General features: G+C 38.9%; 1 protein-coding gene across 1 annotated transcript in view; it reads left to right on the top strand.

Annotated features, from left to right (window-relative positions):
* LOC138701633 (uncharacterized) overlaps positions 1 to 21,382 on the top strand; it is a 46,749-nt gene extending 25,367 nt beyond the window's left edge. Inside the window, exons 2-3 of the mRNA XM_069828734.1 lie at positions 8,586 to 9,724; positions 17,069 to 21,382. Coding sequence (XP_069684835.1) covers positions 8,586 to 9,724; positions 17,069 to 17,896 — 1,967 coding nt within the window. The 3' untranslated portion in view covers positions 17,897 to 21,382. The remainder of the gene's footprint in view (positions 1 to 8,585; positions 9,725 to 17,068) is intronic.
* The last annotated feature ends 224 nt before the right edge of the window (positions 21,383 to 21,606 follow it).

Here is a 21,606-nt window from a genome sequence, read left to right on the forward strand (position 1 = left end):
GGGATCAAGAAAGAGAGCTTAGCCAACACATTATTAAATTGGCGAAATTGTTCTATGGAGTAACGCCACTTCAGCTGAGGCGTATAGCTTTTGAATTTGCTTCAAAGAACAATATTCCTCATACGTTCAACAGCGAAACAAAGTTAGCTGGTAAAGACTGGCTTTATTTGTACTTGAAACGGAATCCAGACATTAGTTTACGGCAGCCAGAGGGAACCAGCATTAACAGGACAAGTTCTTTCAATGAAGTGGAAGTGAAACTATTCTTTTCCAATCTGGAGACAATCTTTTCCAAGCATGTCTTCCCTCCTGAAAGAGTCTTCAACCAAGACGAGACAGGAATTACCACTGTACAAAAGAAATCTGGAAAAGGCTATGCTGCGAAAGGTGAGAAGAAAGTAGATGTTGCCATTTCTGCTGAGCGAGGAAAAAACAACACAGTAGTTTGTTGTATGAGTGCAGCAGGAGGATATGTTCCTCCTATGATAATTTATCCTCGGAAGAGAATGGCAGCCCATCTTCAGAAGGATGGTCCAATCAGAGCTGTTTATAGTTGCTCCGATAATGGCTGGATTAACGAGACGTTATTTCTTGTGTGGTTGAAGCACTTCCAACAGCACGTGAAGGCAACAGAAGACGATCCAATGCTCCTCGTGTGTGATAATCACGCCAGCCACATTTCACTGGAAGTCTTCAATTTCTGTAGAGACAATCACATCACCATGGTGATTCTACCACCTCATACATCCCATCGTCTTCAACCGCTCGATCTCACTTTCTTCGGGCCTCTGAAGAATGCTCTGTTCAGAGAGTATGATTTGTTTATGATTAATCATGCTCATGAACGAATCACCATGTCTGATATCGCAGAACTCTTGAACAAGGCCTATGTTAAAGTGGCAACAATGGAAAAGGCAGTCTCTGGCTTCAGATCTGCAGGAATTGTACCCCTAAATCCTGATAAATTTTCTGCTGAGGACTTTGCACCTGCTCAAGAGTTCCGTAATCTAATTGTGGAAGAAGATCAAGAAGCAGAGACTACACCTTCAACTTCAGAGTCTTCAAACCAAGCTAATGCTTCTACTGACGGAAGATTGACTTCTGGCTTCTCTCCAAATTCGTCTCATGTTGTGGAGAAAGATCCCGAGGGAGAGCCTACACCCTCAACTTCATCTCATGTGAGTGTGGCTGATATTGCACCAGTTCCGAGTCACAGTGTGAAGAATCGAGTAGAAAGAGCTAAACACAGGAAGTAGCATTCAGAAATTTTAACCAGCACACCAGTAAAGAAAAGATTAGAGGGAAAAAAAAGGAAAAGAGAGAAGCTATGTTGAAGAAAAAGGAAATGATGAACGCAAAAAAGAAACTGAACATGAATCGAGATACAAAGAAGCCTGGGAAGGGAACAAAGCCAAAGAAATCACGAAGAATTGTGCCTGAAGAAACCGATGAATCTGACTATGAAGTTATGGACTTATGTGATGATGATGCAATGCACAGTTTGGATGGAGAAAATGGTGACAAATGTCTAGTTTGTGACGAGTTTGGACAAGAAGGGGAACTTTGGTACAGGTGTACTTCCTGTGGATATTGGTCTCATGCAGTCTACAGTGGGTGGGATTTTCCTGACGGATATCAGTGTGACTCGTGTATGAAAAAATAACATGAACTTCTAATGAGACTAAATATGCAATTATAATGGGGTATTAATAGTGAATTTTGTATTTATATTTAGTAAATAATGCTTCTGTTCATTTGCTCAATATATTGTGTTTTGTTTCTAGTTTAAAATTTATTAAATACACTGCCCGCATTCACTCAGCACCATGCGCGAAATTACCCCACTGGGTGGGGAATACCGCGCATTTACACATTTCTCCTTACATTTAATTTATTCGCGTTTCATTCAGTTTTGAGGAATTCTGTCTATGTATATTTGATGCCTAATGGATAGAGAATAGCCATACATATTTTTTTTAAATTTCACTTTAAATTCTTGTCGAAAACTTAGAAATTTTTGTTAAGTGCGCGGTATTCCCCCACTCTCCCCTACATAAAAACATTCAATATGGCGACTGAACAGCCAAATGTTGATGTTATACAAATTGATGATGTCCAAGAGAATGCAGCTTGGGGAACTATTAATACATATTTTTGTTAAGGAGCAAAATAGCATTTTTCGTATTTATGTTGAACTGTGATAATAATTACATAAGGTTAATTATAATTTCGATACCATAGGAGAATAATGTCGGAAAACAATAATTATTATATTCCTCCATGATATTATAAGAAAGTATCTTAAAATAAACCGAGTTTCACTTTTAGATATACAGCAAATTCAATATTCACCCGAAAACCCTGTCGAATTGGCGTCAGTTTTCAAGATTTTAACTTTCGAATTATATCCTCAACCCTATAATAGTATAAGACGCTGCGTAAGGGATTGTAACCCTGAACATTTCCGTAGCCTATTGGATAACGTGTTTAAAACCCCAGTGAGAGGTTATTGGATAGAGTACGCGCCGTTCCTACTCTTTTCCTTCTAATTATTTTCTTTCTCGGTATCACTGAAGTCTTTTATAGTTCATATATTTTTGTCAGCTCTTTTTGTTCCTATATTTATTCAAGTATCGTCAAATCTGATAATATACTGTAAGTACATAGAAACTTAAACTTTATTAACAGAATACAACCTTCTCCTAATAATAATTCTTGAAATATGAGAACAGAAAAGTGCAAATTGTGCAAAGTATATTTCCATAACTAAACTCTTTTAAAAATCGAATAATTTCTTCCATAAAGTTATGGAACAATAGATATCTCGAGTTTTATGCAACCGGGACGACTTGTAAATCCAGTCGACAGAAGACATATATAATGCTGACTATTTGTAAAACAAATTGTAGGTTAAAGCTCAATTAGGAGGCCGAGATGTGCTGTGCCATCTTGAACAGTTCGCTGGGAAATGCCTTGTGACTCACACGATTGCGTCGCGTCGCCATAGAGACAGCAATCACATTAGGGTCCGTTCCTGTTGCTTGAACTCAGACCCGCGCGAAACCTTTCAAAATCCTCAGTTGTGAACCGAAACAGCGCTTAAAGCGATAGTCACTTGAAGTACTGTCATGTGTAATGTCTAAATTCAATATGCAAATGATGTAGTTCTAGGGTTTGTATTATCTGAAGTGAAGTATGAAATGCTAATAATTATCTCACAATAGGTAAAATAGATAAAACATTGGAGGAATTACATATAAACAGCTCGGATGTAGACCCATAATCGATTTTCGAAAGTGAATTAGATAATTTTATTTCTTTTTGTTTGTGATTAGGTGAGGTTTCTAAATTGGGACCATTCATATTTGATATCTGAATTTTGGTGATCGCCTGATTATGAACAGTCCAGGTCAAAAACGGTAAAGTTTTTGCGTCTTCGTAATACCTTGCTGCCGAATTTAATGCCTTAGATTTTGTCATCCCACGCAATTTTACTCTTTTGTTTTTAATGCGAGCTTGTTTCTTCGAAATAGTGCATAATTATAATATTTTAAAAGTTCAGTAGTGCACTGCACAAACTGTTGTCGAAGAGAGTAATTTCAACTATCATTATAAACAGACCACTGCGCGCTCTACCTACGAGATTTGGCAATGTTGATTTTGACTGGCCCCACACTATTCACAAGGAAAGCGCCTGAGTGGATAACGATGCGTTTTGTCAACAATGATTTTAATGTACTATACTTTTCTTTCAATGGAGCTTCCAATTCTCGAAGAATCTAGCCTAAGTCCATAGTTGTCTATTGTTTTTAGACGACCAAATAGCTAGATTTCAATAACGTAGAATCAATACGATTCTACACAATACCTAGGAGTGTATTTCAGGGCTGGCGGACCCTGGGGGCGCCAAGGTAGAGGCCTACTATTTTTCGAGGCCAAGCGGCGCCAGGGCATTTTTCCGATTTTCGTATTATCGTCAAATTTACATTTATAAAAAGTCATATTTTATTCATATTTAAACAATTTCATAGTGAGATCTGCTCTGCAGATCTAACAACTTCTTTATCTAGATTCGAACCCATGCACTTTCGTCTGACATTTCATAAGTATTGCGGCGGAAATTGTAATGATGATGAAGTAGAAGACGGCGACGAAGAAAACAAGTACCGTATTACTGCCGGTACTACCGAAGTACTAGGGCCAGGGCACTATTCAGTTTCGAAATACACCACTGCATATACCAAATATCACACTGGCAACGAACAAATATCCATGCCATAGGAATCCACGACTGAGGTCAGAGAACTCGGTGAGTTTGCAGCCCTACAGATACCACAGAGATAGAAGTTTTACTTCCAAACTCCAGAGAGAGAAATCGGATCTCAACCTGGCTTCTCCGATCGACGTGGTCGTGATGAACATCACACAGAAAGAGCTGTACTCAATTGCCTGTCTAGAAATATCCATAATCAGGCTAGGATGCGATCATGCGATCAATAGCATATTTACTATTAGCACTATAAGATAGATCTGTCGTTAACATGAGAGCATTAATTGATATAAAAATTCCATTAGCTATATTATTGAATTAAACTCTTCATAGCGACCGGCGTAGCTCAGGTGGTAGCGCGTTTTCCTGCTGATCCGGAGCTCTTCTCGAGCGTGGATTCGATTCCCGCTTGGACCGATTACCTGATTGGACTTTTTCAGAGGTTTTTTCCAACTGTAACGTGAATGTTACGTAATTCTTCGTCAATCCTCGGCCTCATCTCATCAAATCCCATCTTACCATCATCAATTCAATCGATGCTAAAGAACCGTCATAACTAGTTGATACGGCGTTTTCAAATAATCAACTAAAAAGCTCTTCAGAATAGTCTTCTTCCTAACTTTCCCTTTTATCTGACTTACGGGTAGAGAGGGAGATTCATTTAATCATACTCTAGACCAGGGAGCCAAAGCGTGCTCTCAAGAACCCGCACAACATTTCCTTAAGAACGATGATTGTAGTTAATCTTGCTGATAAGTGAACCTGTTGGATTTGTATAGCTCGTAGTACGAGCACATAATACAGGCGTTTTGAAATCCCTGCTCTGGATATCTCACAAATGAGGGCCTCACTGGTATGACGCAGGGCCATCGCTGAGGCATCACAGGACAATCACAAGACTCAGTCCCATGTACGGAAGATACATTTCTTCTATTGTCCACGCTATAAATCGAACCTCGAATCGCTTGGTCGAAAATCGCATGAGCTATCTACATATCCATGACGGCGGACTTCACAACCTTTGAACTTTATATTGTAGAGAAGTTAGTTAATAAAAAAACACTCAATTGTTCCTTCCCATGTAAGAGTAGTAGAACAAAGACGACACTTAACAGGATCTATTGGAGCAATAGTAAATGGAATGGAATTTAACTGAGGGGGGCACGGATGGCCCAGCACTGCGACCTATTGAGCTCTATTGCGCTAATCCTCCATATGGAATGAGTTGCGTGCCACAGATCCCCTACGCGCACCGCCCTAACCACATGACTCCCTTAACAACACGAGACGATAAAAGTCACCCTCGGCTCCCTTTATTGCGCATACGCTATCGGTGAAGAAATTCCGTTTCCGGTGTGACGCTGAGCCCCGTTGTAAGCATAAAAATGTTTTATTTACCGCAGTAATTGTGAACTGGATTTCTTTTACTTTCATTTGAGATTGATGGATTAGTTTTCAAACTTCTGTAATAATGCCTGTGGTATGCAAACATTGCAGTACCATATTTAGTAAACAGTCGAATTTAAACAGACATTTAAGACTTGTACATAAAATAGAGCACGTGAACATGATATAGTATCAGTAATATTATATCTTTCTCTTGTAAAATTTCCAGTTTTGGAATTACAAGGTTTTGATCGCCACCGGACGATGGGCCATTAGTTTCACTGTCATTAATATAACCCAATTTATCATTGTATTCCCGTTCACTGCACTTTCAGTGGGGACAATTTTCTTTATTAAGCATTTATCCATTATCAGTAGTTATATAGCCGTTGCTAATCAATTAACGAGCACACACCTACGACGACGATCATAACAAAAAAAATCAACCTAAAAACGAGTGTTGATAATGGTTAGTTTTAAATTTTGGGTAATTAAGTAGTAATCATCAGCCAGGTCATCTTCCCGTAATAGAGATCCAGGATAGATACATTACCAAGTATATACATATATTTTAATAATTGTGTAGAAACAAACCATCGACAGGTCATATCGGCCAGGCCATCATCTTACTACAACAGAGATCCAGGGTGTAAAGTGGATACTGGATGACAAGTTAATCATATACAAACGAAATTTAATAAAAGAAAATACATATGATAACGAAGGTGCCCTGGACCTCTATTGCGAGAATATGGAGGCCTGGCCGATATAATTACCATAATTACCATACACTGTTAATTAACTGTTAGCTCTGTGTTATTTCCGCTTGGTAAGACTTAGGACCATTACTGTTCGATCCCAATAGTTCATACATTTGAACTGAACTACAAAAATGTGGATCATGGATAGAGAAGTGGAGTCACTCTGTTGCATGTGTGAAGATTCACCGATCTCAAATTCAGGAAAGATAGCGGCATTGTGAATTGCTTTACTAACATGTTCGACAGCTGACCTCCTCTATCAGTGATTTAGATGGATAAAAACATTTAGGGCCTACAGGAACTCATAAAGTTAGTGGTATGTTTCCTAATTTACCATGATATTTAAAATGCTATTGTTCTAAGGGTGTCCCGATTTGTTCTTTTGGATGGTTCCTTGTCCATTTTGTTACTAAACTGTGGAATAATAAATAATAATGAATATAGGTCTATACCGGTAATAATAAAAAAAATATATATATCTTCTTTTTTCCGAGATGTTCCAGTCGAACCAAACCACTACTCTCAATAGAGTTCAAATAATAATCTTTGGCCTATAACCTACTTCATCTTTCAAACAAATTAATTCAATTTTTGGCTAAACTAGTGCTGAAGTAGTTCCCCGCTTATATACATGTTGCATATACGAATCTGTGACAGGTTAGATTTGGTTAGTTTAGGGTTTTGTTACGCCATGCATATATTTGTCTATGATGCATATACGATCAACTGTGTCTACATAAAAAGAAACCCTTATAAATTCAACAATTTTCACTTCCGAAATCACCAGAACTACTTCAGCGCTAGTTTCGCCGCTTTATTTACATAGGAATATCTCTTCGAATTGTTAACAAGGTTGAGATCACTCTTAATTTTACTGGATGTGATGCCTCTGGTTTTATAAATTTGGACACAAAGTGTCTTGCAGCCCCTCTGAAGTTGGCACCTACGTTTGGTGATATTTATTTGCATATCACGAGATTCGTAAGTTGGTTTACAGTTGAAATATCCAGAACTACCTCAGCGCTAGTTCTTGCCGCCCCTCTGAAGTTGTAGATGGAATATTGTGTTAGCCAAGTTTAATATCAATACTACCACCAGAAATTAACTCTTAATACATATAGCCTATCAAGACTTATGAGGAAATATTCTGGAATACAATTATACGAAAATAACGTTTGACTTGGATAACAGGAGCTGAAGTAATAATTGTGAAATCTATCAATGCACTATTATTATAATTACGTAACTTGTATCACCGAAATGTAAATAATATATGATCGTGACGAAGGTGAATCTAGAATGCGGTGAATAAAACAATTTTTATGCTTACAACGAGGCCCAGCATCACACCGGAAGCGGAAATACTACACCGATGGCGCATGCGCAAAAAGAGAGCCGAGGGTGACTTTTATCGTCTCGTCTTAACGACCGGTCCCTACAGCCGACAGAATCCATATATCATTCCTGCTTCGGAAAAATCCCCCAAGGCCCCCTGTCGGTCCGAGGCGAAACTCTTCCCCCGAGTAGGTCCGCCTCGGGTGCTCGTTGCAGAAGCCATCCAACGTCGCTTAGCTTAGCTTAGCTTAGGCCGGTCGAGAGAGCCAATAGTTCCGGGAGCCCGCCTGTAGAGTGATCTGAAAAACCAGAAACGGGATGATGAGGAAAGGATGATGGGGGAGGAAAGGAAGTGGCGAAGATGAGTGAGGTTCCAATCGCCTGATAAAGTTACCTGGTATTCATCCATAGGGGTGAGGGAAAAACCCCGAAAAAACCTCACCCAGACAACTCGTCCTCACCGAGAATCGAACCCGGGACCGCTGGATTCGGAGTTAGACTCGCTAATCCCTCAGCCACAACGGTGGACAATAGTAAATGGAACATGAATAATAATCAAATAATTTCAAGTTTACATTAATATTTTATGTGCACACTTCCCGAATTAATTGATTCTAGGTACTGAATAAAACTAAAGTAGAATAGGAGAAAAAACTTTATGGGGACTGATAGACAGACGGTATGCCAAAACCGCTTTTTCGATATCAAGAATGCTGTAAATATGTAATTTCGTAAAAACCTGTAATATATTTTTGGAGCATCACAATAATTACTTCATACAATCAGAAAGTAAAAAAGTCAATATAGCGGTTGACAACCCTATTCTGTTGCAGAGTGGCAGTGGGAACGATGGCCTCAGCAGGTGATGTCTGACAACAAGAACGCCACTCGCAGCCCTGGGGCCCGCATGGGCTCGTCGCTCTGGTTCGACAGTTTGGCCAGCAGCTGGTGGCTGTTCGGCGGGCGCCAGTTACCGTCAAACTCCACGAAACTGAAAATCTACACTGACCTCTGGCGCTACGACACCAACACGAGGAGGTGGAGTCGCGTCTTCCCTAACGACAAGCTCAGGTCCAATGTGGGAGGCATGATCCTGCTGCGGACGAACCTGTTCAGTGACGGACACACGAGGAAGAGTTCGGGGACGGTGCGGAGCCCCGGCGTGGTCCTGTGCGGCCGCAGCGAGGGCAAGAGGCTCGACGAACGCTCGCTGGCCGTGTATGGCCCGCGGAGCTCACGCAGCGACACTGTCTGGCAGCTCGAACTCAAGGACAAGCAGTGGACTGCGTATGTGTGCTGCTGCGATAGCACGGGGCCGAGTCCCAAGGACAGCAGCGCCATGCCCACCGGTACCCTTCGGAACGAGAGCAGTGTCGTCAGAAACTACACCGTTGTCCATGGAAGCATGCGCGTTGCAGACGATAGTAAGACAAGCAGCATCAGTGATGGCATCGCAGAGCAGAGCGCGACGAAGCACGATATTGGAAAGCCAAACAATCTGCTCTCAGACAAGGACAACAATGATCACGTGGATAACATAGTGAACGAAAGTAATGTCACCCTCTCACAACCTGAACAGGGCAGGGACAATAGTACCTTCCATAATATCTCAAGTACTGGGGTGAGAAACACCGACTCGTCTCTAGATCAAGGCAAACAGTGTCTTCCTAATGCCGACGGGGCCGTCAATGATATCTCGAATCGCAGCGAGGCTAGTGACAGCCACAGCAGGCGAAGTGTTCAGGAGAGGGACTTCAAGCAAACGGCAACGGAAACGAATGTGCCAACCAACGATTCTGCAACCCAGGCGTTCTGTCCTGATTTCGAGGCAGGTGGAAACGGCAGGGCCAAGGGACAGCCCGTGGCCTGGTGCGACACTACCAAGGAGCTGCTCGTGGCCCTGGACCTCAGGGCCCTACCACTTACTCTCTGGCAATTCGACCTCAGGACCTCGCATTGGGCGCAACAGAAGGTGACTACTCAGTTTATTGTGGCCTTTGACAATACCCTTCATAAGTGGACACGTATTACTTAACGACAACAATGAGAATTTCCATTATTGTATTCTGGTATTGGGACCACCGGCGTAGTTCAGGTTGTAGCGCACGGATTTGTGCTTAGGCGTGGGTTCGATACCCGCTTGGGTAGATTACCTGGTTGGAGTTTTGTGGAGGTTTTCCCCAGCTGTAAGACAACTATCAGGTAATCATATGTCGAATCCTTGACGTCATCGCCAAATACCATTTCGTTATTGGGTCATTCCATACAAAATTTTAAGAATATGCCAACGATGTCATGAATTTTTTTTTGGGCTTTTAATATAATAATGTTATGAAAATAAATTAAACTGCCAACTATGACCGCCATATCGTTAATATTTTAGTCATGCGGATGACTGAAAAATGCGTGGCAGTTACATGTTATCCATAATTTAAAATATTCTAGACACCCTCTATGAAGTGTCATCGAAACTAAACAGACGCCATTGTAAACCTGAATAACCATATTTTAATACCTTAAAGACTAATCCAAATAATATTAAGGCATACTCATAAAAACACCTCATTGAAAAAATAAATAGTTTTATATTCGAATGCAACAAGTTAAATTCCTGCGAATTTCATTCGTATTAAAGAAAATCTTATTCCTAATCCATCTCCCAAGTTTTATGAATTTATCTAAAAAAAACTGTGAATAATTAAATTAATAAAATTATTAATTTTTATTTCAACGGTTGAAAATCGCTTGCTATGTGTGGCGGTCGCAGGGTTCGCGAGACTTCATAACGATGAGTAATCTCAAACGTCCGTCTCCCTGACCTTGATCGCGCAACATTCTGTACAACGGGAGAGCCTACCTGCTGAGCTCCTTTGTTCCGGTGAGTTATTTTTATTAAAATCTGACATGTTATTTAAGTCAACATTCTGCAAATTTCACAGTGGAATCAATATACCCTAAAGAATTAAACATATGTTTTTTTTTTTTTTCATCTATAAAAATGAATTGCATTTTGTGTTCTATATTTTTTAAAATTATTTTACGGTGGGTAACTATTAAAAAAAAATATTTTTTTTTTTTTCATTTTAAGGGCATTTATAAACAAGGCTCTCCTTTTTTGAATTGCATTGAAATGATTTTTCCATCTTCCTTTACATAGTAAGAAAACTTTAATGAATGAAACCGTATTCTTTGTTAAACCAATATTTTAAATTCTGATTGCTGCCAAACTATGAAAGATATAAATATAGTATTGCTTGAAATTCATATTTAGAACATATAAAATAACCTACTACAATATTTTTAACTTTTGAGACATCATGGTTCAAAAACATACTTTTTTTGCATGGAAGGACCCTATTGCCAATTTCATTGATGCTAAGTAACCTAGTAGTTGGTACAGCGTCGTTAAATAGCCGACTTAAAATTTCTTTGTTTATTGTAGCCTATATCTATCTTTTGAACTACACTACTGGGTGAGAAACCGCAACGCGGCAGCATCTTTTCTCGGCAATCTTCAGTCACGCAACGCAGCACCGGTAATTCGACACACCACAAACTATAATGTAAAATATTACTAAATATAAGCACTTAAAACATAATTTACTCATCAAAATTAGGAAAGGAGATGGTGAAACTATCTGTCTTCTTGATCCAAACATTTGTCACACTTATTTAAAAAGTAATGCAACAATCGCTGTAGTTCCCGATGTGAAACGAAGGCAACGTTTCCCCTGACGCTGTCTTTCAGTTCTTTTAGGTATATGGATTATTTTTGTACAATTTGTCTTTCAAGAGTTCCCCAGAGATAAAATTAGCAAAAGGGTAGGCCGGGGATCGAGATAACCACATTCTTGCTGAATTGTATCCTCGAATACTCTATGAAGTTCATTCGGCTGTATGTGCTGTCGCAGAATCCTGTAGGAGAGGAATAGTGATTTTGCCTTTTCCGATACGAGTCTGCGAAACCACATAAAGCAGACTATTCTATGAACGAACTTCATAGACTATTCCGTTTATATGACGTCATTCCATTTTCGGCCAATGAAGTGTAATGAAATTCTGAATTCCAACCAATCACAGTCTTACATTGCTATAATTTCTGCAGCTCGATTTATCACTATCAATTTATCGCATGGTCGTTCATTTGTTTAGTCATTGTCGCCAACTGCTTTCACGTAAACCGATGAGCATGAATCCATTGTACTAAATAAAGTGCGAAATCCTATTTCCACATCTACATTTTCGTCTTCTAATTCCATGTCCATTGTATCTAAAGAAAATGACACTTCTTCATAACAATTGTTCATTTAATTAATGTATTAATCAGGTTATTTGTAATTATACTATAAAGTGGTTAAATTAAATTATGATTTCAGCAGATAATGAAAAAGTATTTCTGTTATAATAACAAGAGAAAAGCGCAGTACATGTAATTAACATTTTTAAATATGTATTTCGCTTTTCTCAATTGGCATTACTGAATAACATTTAATTTCTTTATTGCAATAAATTGTTATTCATCTATTTAGACTTCGCAATGTCTGAATACGTTAAGTATTCATAAATATACAATTATTAACATTTTGTGAGCGAATTTTAGGGATATATTATTTACATTTTTACTTTATTCACGAAATAGTTCTAATAAATGTCACTCGAGGTTTGAGATTTCCCAAATAAATCCTCTCGTTTCGCTCATGGATTTATCAGCAAATCTCAGATCTCTTGTGACATTCGAGGATACAATAATTATCACCAGGGATATGTGATCCTTCGTTCCCCGACTTTTATTTCTGAGAATTCTAATAAAAGACAAAGTGTGTATAAATTAACATGCGCTGTAAGAACTGAAAAACATCATCCGGAAAGAACGCTTCGATTTCTCAACGGCAACTGTCGCGAGTTATGCGATGCTTCTTAAATAAGTACGATAAATGTTTGAAACAAGATGACAGTTTCAACATCTCCTTTCTTGATTTGGATTAGTAAATTATGGTTTAACTGCTTATATTTAGTAATGTTTTCATTAATTGTTTAATTTTATTGTGATGTGTCTAATTACCGACACTGCTCTGCATAGCAAACTGTCTGTGTAACCGGAAATTTCGGGCTCGACCGAGAACCGAGTTGTCGCGTTGAAGGTTTATCTACAATCTATTAACACAGTAGATGGATATAGAGTGGCAGTCTTGTGCCATGAAATGATTTTATAAATCCAGTTTACCATTACATTTTGTGAAATTTACAGTCGAATAGATATAGGAAACGTATCACATTTGTATTGTCGTATTGGTAGCAACATCATTTACATGATTATGTGATTCTGAGCCTTCGTTTTTACAAAGAAAATAATAATGAATAGCTAAATACAAAAGCACCTCCGATTGAGGTTCTGGCTGATATGAACATATACAGGGTGATTCATTATTACATGTAAAGACTTTGTGTGCGTAATGTAGAGGTGAAACTAAGACTAAAACCTTTAATTCCAGAGTTAACGCCATTTCGCGTGGAACTTGCGCTGTAGTAACCACTGGCAGAACTGTCGACGATGCTGATGATCTGCAGGTGTCAACTCTTGTACTTTCTGCAGGTGAAATTGTCTCCGAAACATGCGCCATACAGTACTTTGCGGAATTCCTAGTGCTGCACTAATTGCCTTAGTACTTACGGCTGGATCTTGATCTACCATGTCCAAAACATTGTCCTCTACATGCACACGTGGTCGTCCTGTATGTGGCGCACTTCGAATACCGTACTCCCTCATATGCCTGTCCACGTTCTATGTTCTTTTACTATAATAATTAGCGTTAATTGTAAATAATATTCAAATAAATTCAATTTGTCATCTCGCTTTTCAATGTCGAATTCAATAATCAAGGCTATACCAAGTTTAACGGGATTACATCAAGGTCAATGACATTATTGTTCCTCGGAAAAAATCAATACTTTCGCGTCTGCGCACATCTCACAATTCACGACCTAGAACAAGGTCACTTCCGATCTTGTCAGATACAAATAAAATGTATACATCTGAATAATTTCAAGTTAGAAATATGGTCGAGCATAAAAAGTCATATGAAACTCGCCTTTAATGGTAATTAAGTAGCTCGTATGAAAATTATGAAACTCGCTTGCGCTCGTTTCATAAACATGCATACTCGCTTCTTAATTACTATCGTTGCATAATGTACTATTACAATATACGCGTTTCGAAATAAAATTTGAAAACTATCATTTTAACATGTATTATAAATTTTTCCTTCCTCTACTTAATTGTCACGTTTGTAGAAGAAATAGAGTGTAACACACTTGCAGAAATGGCAATGGCAAAATTCTTTCATAGCCGTTTTACAATAGAGTCCTTTCCGCAATTGTGTTACAATACACGAGTACTAGTCTTAACTATTGTTAATTTTAGTTAGCTTGTAAATTTCTATTAATTTAAAACATTAATTTGTACTGTTGTTAATTTTAGTTAGCTTGTAAATTTCTATTAATTTTAAACATTAATTTGTACTGTTGTTAATTTTAGTTAGCTTGTAAATTTCTATTAATTTGAAACATTAATTTGTACTGTTGTTAATTTTAGTTAGCTTGTGATTTGTTGTTTATTTTAAACATTCATGTAGACCTACTATTACTGTTAATTTTAGTTATTTTATGACTTGCTATTTATTTAAAAAATCCATTTACATTGTTGTGAATTATAATTAGCTTGTGATTTGCTATTTATTTTTAAAATCCATTTACACTGTTGTTAATTATAATTAGCTTCTGATTTGCTATTTTTTTTAAATCCATTTACATTGTTGTTAATTATAATTAGCTTGCGATTTGCTATTTATTTTAAAAATCCATTTACACTTTGTTAATTATAATTAGCTTGTGATTTGCTATTTATTTTAAAAATCCATTTACACTGTTGTTAATTATAATTAGCTTGTGATTTGCTATTTATTTTAAAAATTTATTTGCATTGTTGTTTTAATTATGATTGCCTTGTGATTTTGCTATTTATTTTAAACATTCATATGTACTATTACTATTAATTTTAGTTAGCTTATGATTTGCTACTTATTTTAAAAATTCATTATTTGCACTGTTGTTGTTAATTATAATTAGTCTTTAATTTGATATTTATTTTAAACATTCGTATGTTCTATTACTGATAACTTTAGTTACCTTGTAATTTGTTATTTAAATTATTTTAAACATTTATTTGTACTTCAAATTGCTGTTACGTTTACAATCTAAATATTGTACTCAACTTGTACACATTATTTATTAACTTTTAACTCACTTCACAATTGCTCATAAACATCTAAAAAGCCGATTGTATTTCTATTCTAATTTGTTTCTAATTATGATGTATAAATTATTTCTAGTATATTCATTCATTCTTTAGTTCATTCTCCAATCTTTCTGTCTGGCTGCGAAACCAGGTGGCCCGGGCTCGAATCCCGGTCGGGGCAAGTTACCTGGTTGAGGTTCTTTCCGGGGTTTTCCCTCAACCCAATACGAGCAAATGCTGGGTAACTTTCGGTGCTGGACCCCGGACTCATTTCACCGACATTATCAACTTCATTTCATTCAGACGCTAAATAACCTAGATGTTGAAAAAGCGTCGTAAAATAACCCAATAAAAAACTTTCCTATTTTCAGCCTTCCACTTGGTCTCCGCATACGATCCATGTTTCGTAATATTGTCTGTCATCTGATATTTTCTTCTGTCCCTAACGTTTCTGCCGTTCACCATTCCTTTCAGTATATACTTTCTTCTCAACCAGTGTCCCATCAATTCCTTTTTCCTTTCTGATCAATTTCAGCATTTTATTCTTTCTTCATCCATTTTTTCCAGCACAGCTTCGTTTCTCATTCTATATGTCCATTTCACAGGCTCCATTCTTCTTCATATCGATGTTTCAAATGCTTCTAATCGTTCCTCTTCACTTTGTCGTAATGTCCATGTTTCTTCCCCTATACAGTGTCACACTCCACACAAAGCATTTCACTAGACTCTTCCATATTTCTTCCTCCAGAGGTCCGCAGAAGATGCTCCTTTCTTCTATTAAAAGCTTCCTTTGCCATTGCTGTTCTCTCGATTTCCTGGCGGCAACTCGTGTTACTACTAATACTACACCCCAAGTATTTCAAGCCGTCCACTTCCAGTATATTATTGTTGTTGTTGTTGTTGTTGTTTAGTCAACTGTCTGAAGACAGGTTTGAACCCCATAAGTAACACCAATAAGGCATCACTCATAAGACAATTAGGCTAGGAGATAATGGGGTAGGGTGGCCAGTTCCTTCCCACACCAATTCCAGTATATTGTTTAGTCAACTGTCCGAAGACAGGTCTGAACCTCACAAGTGATACCAAGAAGGCACCACTTTTGAGGCAACTAGGCCAGGAGATAATGGAGTAGGGTGGCCAGTTCCTTTCCCCCTCCATTGCATACATCCCTGACTAACTACATATTACACTAGGGTCACACTTCAGTTGCATACAAAAAATTGTTCTTCCTGCGACACATATCGTCAAGTGAGATGTATTGTCTGATAATAGATGTAGGCTACATATCCTCAGTCAGATTGTATAATTATTGTATCTTATTTATATTCCATGTCCACTCTATCTGCATAATGGCAGTTAAATTACTTACTTACCATGATAACGATTGTGAAAAACCTATGGTAGGAGAGAGTGGGAATACTATGTCGATTCGAAGTTTTACTGGTGAATGTCCTCGTCCGTTTAACGATGGGCAGCAACATACATGTATTAGATGACCATCTTGCATATGTGGAATGTAAACAGCGGCGCTGCGATCCTATGTTGTTACTCTGACATAGTCTATGACTAGAATAAGAGAGCGGTCGTACTGCACAGGTGACGTAACAGCGGCGCGCTGTGTATTAGTATAAGCAACTGCCGTTCCACAGACAGAATGGTCGGGTAAGATGAGGCTCACAAATTGAAAATTGATATCAATTAATTCGATACACACTGACTTCGTTACAAAGTATTGACATTGATTCCAAAGGATGTATTTACGAACATTGTTTCATATGTGTCTGTTGATTTTGCGGGCAATGTATTTTAAAAATATATCTTTATAGAAAGTTTTTTTTAGTTTAATTAGACAAGATAAATTACTATCAATACATCCTGACCAATGTTGTCAATAACTGGCAACTGGTGTGAATCTTTATTTATTCGCAGAGATTCCTAAAGTGTAAAGAGCCCGTTTGTTTTCTTTGAAGAAGCTCGTTAAGGGATCACTTTCTATGTTAACACGATGTATGTATTTTCCAGGTGGAGATAGAGGAAGGCACACTGTGGCCCGGATGTTCGCCCAACGTGCGGTACGCGTCCACCGGTAGTACCGTATACATACTGTGCCCTCCTTACGAAGTAACTAACGCCACATCGACGCGCCTCGTGTACCGAATAGACGCCGGAAACGCGACGTTGCAAGCACTAGGGCAACTGCAGCTGAACGTGGTATTCGGGTATAGAGACGGGGACGTCAAGTGGGCGGACGAGACGCGGACTGTCCTGCAGGCGGTGGAGGCCGACAGCAACAGGACGCTACTGCTAGTCGCCTACGACAAATTACTCGACTTGTGGGTGCTGGACCGCACCGGAGATCACGCGTGCTTCCTACCTGTCGAGAACATCTGGCGGGGCAGTGCTCTCAAGTGGTTCCGCGGCTTCGATGCCCCATTCTACAACCTCCAAATGGCAGGACAGTCATGGCTCTTGCCAAATCCGAGGCAAGTCACCGAGTACTGGCCTCAGGAGAGGGGAAGATTCATTATTCGACTTACGGACCACGGCGAGAGCACCTCTGGATCGGGTCTTATAAAGGAGGAGCTGCATACACTTGACATGAAGAACCACTCCGAAGTCACCGGCCCAATCCTACAGCATCACCAGCCGCAGGATGGCATCAAGGCTTTGGTGTTCTTCGCGTTCTCTCTCTCTATTTTTGCGATATTTGGCATGGCCGTGTTTGTGAGGCGCTGTGTCACATGTCCCCCTCAGTCGTGGCCTTTGCGTGGAGACGACGGTAGCAAGACAACACCGCCTGTTATCCGATATAGTGTAATACCCGACGATCTGGCTTATCCTGTCGCGTAGCGATGCGAGCCTATCAGGCGGCAGTGTGTGTACCCACAGTCCAGCGACTCGGAATCCAGGTGTGTGTACAAGGGCTGGGACTCAGAGGAGAACTAACAATACAGTTGACAGGCGAATCAGTGCCAGAACAACCAGGATGATCTAGAATAAAGTGACAGGAAAGCTATTGTTGGTGTTCGTGGGTCCGTTCCTGCTGCTTGAAAATGCAACTGCATCTCACTCAAAGCCTTTTCAACTGTATCTAGCACTAATTTTTTTCCACGAAACATGTAACTATAACAAATACTCATGATAACCGGTCATTGTAATCTCGTGATCAGATGTAAAGAACTGTCTGAATTCAGGACGCAGGAAATACTCGTATTTCTTCCCTCATTTAACAACCGACAGTAGCTTAGTAAAGGGGAGATGGCTGCATACTTATGCGACAAACCTACGTACATTACATGGTACATAGACTACATTATCGTACGAAATCGGTAAATTTGACTTCGAGTAGAGATATTGCATAGTTCAAGATCGTGTCAATAAAGTCGCATAAGACCACCTCATATTTGGAGTACTTGTATGTAGGCCTATATATATTCCAGCACAATCGTCAAGACCTGATACACACTCTTATAAATCATAATTATGACATATTTAGGCTATCTTCCATGCTAGAACATTAATATACATAAGTAAATAGTTCCAGTTTTAAATTAATATTTGCTTTTCATTATATAATAATTACACTGTAGACAACGGCTCCAGTGGCTGCACTGACCAACGTCTATTTGGAACACTTTTAACTGCTGGATAGAAATTTTTCCCTAATCCTCCTGGTAGAAACCAAGCTAGCAGTCATTCTCAGAAACAAAAGAAAGCTATATTGTCCTCTAAAATCGCATTATTTTCCAACCTTGTATTAGCCGTTGCAGCGAAATGTAGGACCACATAGGAGTGCACCACTTTACGGTGTGTGATAGATATAGTAAACAAGTACAGTCAGTAGTAAATAAAAGGTGGAACACTTATTTATATTCATAGCAACTCCACCCACAAGCCAATGATCCCGCTGTTTCACCTGTAAATTCAGTAGCAGAACTGTCCACAGATTCAGTACCAAAAGTTGGCATTTTCTCTTCTTGATGAAAGGAACCTGCTGAGGTTTCTTCGTCATAAGATTGGACACTGCTATCAATACCAACACTGATTACAGTACGATCTATCTCTTGTTCTATTAGACCATATCTTCTCCAACAATGTTCGCCAATCTTTACTGTTTAATAACTCGTGCCTAATCATCTGTTCGGTGAATGTAAACAACAGGTAACTTGTCACTTTTTAGCTATGGGAATTTCTCATAAATCTGAAGTTTGCACTTTCAGCAACAATGTCTGGTCATCCTATAAGGATACTACGTTTGTTTTTGCAGGGTTCAAATCTGAATCCTATCAGTCTTCTGAGTGTACTGGTTATACTTGATACACTTCAAATTAATTTCCGCTTTAAAATAGTTTAATTTTTGTAAAATGGGTGTTTGTTTACCAACTTCATAACGTTTTTGAATCTCTGGACGAATATTATATCTTTATCCATATCACCACATAGTATTTTGCTATGAGGCATTGTTGTTGTTATTGGTGTCAAAATCTGAAGGCCTTTTTATTCAGATTCTCCTCCTTCTTTACGAATTTTTGCATCTGAACATTTAGACAACTGTAACATCACACACATACACACGATGTGTAACATTACTTAATGGTACTTGCATTCAGTGTATTCTCCCGTTCATAGAATTTAATAACTTTATATAAAAAAGCCGTCTCGCTCTTCCACCAGTAGGCCTTGTCTTACCCATCACTTTGCGTTGCACTAAACACCACAGTAGGCGACGCGTTCACTCTGCACACCAAGACAACTTACAATATGAAGATACTGTATAGTACGGTTCTTCTTAAAATCCAGCTTTTAAAATGTTATTTTGGCACCCTGTCATTTTGTTATCTAACTTGAGAAAAAGCGCTGGCTATAATTTCATCACATTTTATTAAGTTTCAGAGGTCGCTACCGTACATCATAGTTACAAATGAAATATTATTTTAACTGGATGCGAAGACATTCGCTAGTTCCTCTCAGAACCCGAGATAAGGAATGCTTGGTGACTCTGTACCATGGCTTCCCTACCCCTATCGAATGTCATTTGCTATTGGCTCTTCCCGTTACCTTCCTTCTATGCAATCTACAATACGCCGGTTGTCGACAGTAGTAGACCGCTCGTCACTGGGATAGAACAATTATTATAGAAGATAATCACTGGACATGAATCTGTAGGTCGTCTTCAAATTCTGATGTCTGGTAAAAAGATTAATCAACTTCTTGCTGTTTCAAAAGTCATTTCTGGAACGCGAGAATCGGCAGCTTTGACTGTTTATGAAATTGCATTACGATGGGAAATTTAAGACCAACTAAAATGCATGATCGTCGACAATCCTGCAGTAAATACTCTATTAAGGAGGGGAGCTTGTATTCTACTTGAACAAAAGATGGGACCACCGACGTAGCTCAGTCGGCTAAGGTGCTTGCCTGCCGATCAGGAGTTGCGCTCGGGCGTGGGTTCGATTCCCGCATGGGCTGATTACCTGGTTGTTTTTTACCGTAAGGCAAATGTCAGGTAATCTATGGCGAATTTTCGGCCTCATTTCGCCAAATATCATCTCGTTATCATCAATTCCATCGACACTAAATAACCTCGTAGTTGACACAGCGTCGTTAAATAACCAACTAAAAAATGGGGAAATATATAATATTATGGTTGCCGTCGTCATCACATCATGAAGATCTTGTTAGAAACGATAGCTGTTTACGGGACTGGGTTTTGAGCCGAGCCAGAGATATATTTAAAAGAATCAGAAATGCTTGGAGTACGAGGGTAAGTTAATAGGTATCCACACTCTCTTCTTATACGTAATTTATTACAACAACAATAGAAAACTTACAATAAATTATCTCATTTTTCGACAGAGTTCCCTTGCTTCTCAATGCACTTGGTCCATAGTTGCACAAGCTTCCTGAAACCCTCAGAGAAACGTTTTAGGGCTGAGCTGCAAGTCACGTATTTACCGTTTCCTTCACTTATTGGTCTGTGGTGAATAGACGGCTCCTTAAGGGATCTTTAAGTGGACCAAAAAGATGGAAGTCTGATGAGGGGAGATCGTGACTGTATGCAGGATGCTCCAACACCTCGAAACCCAGTTTCTCATTAATTTGAGCAGTGTGCGCGAGCATTGTCGTGAAACAAATTAACTACTTCCGACAACAGGTCCTGGCATTTGGCTCGAATTGCAGGTTTCAGCTCGTTGCTCAGTATCTCACTGTAATGTGCACTGTTTATTGTTGAGCCCTTCTCCAAGTAATATTACAGTATTGGTTCTTGCGAGTCCTTGAAAAGTGTGAACATCACTTTTCCTGCGAAGGGATGACTCTTGAATTTCTTTTTGACTGGAGATCCGGGGTGTTTCCATTCCTTGCTCTGGTGTTTGCTATCAGGTTCAAAGTGATGGATCCAAGTTTCATCTCCAGTGGCTATTCGTTATATCTGGTAACGAACCTTAAAATGCAAGTGAAGATAAGAAACAAATACTGCATTACTTTCTCACAAGGTAGAAAATAATGACCGGGTGCCTCCTTAGAAATTAATTATTTTCTTTTTTTCGGTGAAACAAGTA

Source organism: Periplaneta americana, chromosome 6, assembly GCF_040183065.1.
Source record: "Periplaneta americana isolate PAMFEO1 chromosome 6, P.americana_PAMFEO1_priV1, whole genome shotgun sequence".
Lineage (NCBI taxonomy): Eukaryota > Metazoa > Arthropoda > Insecta > Blattodea > Blattidae > Periplaneta > Periplaneta americana.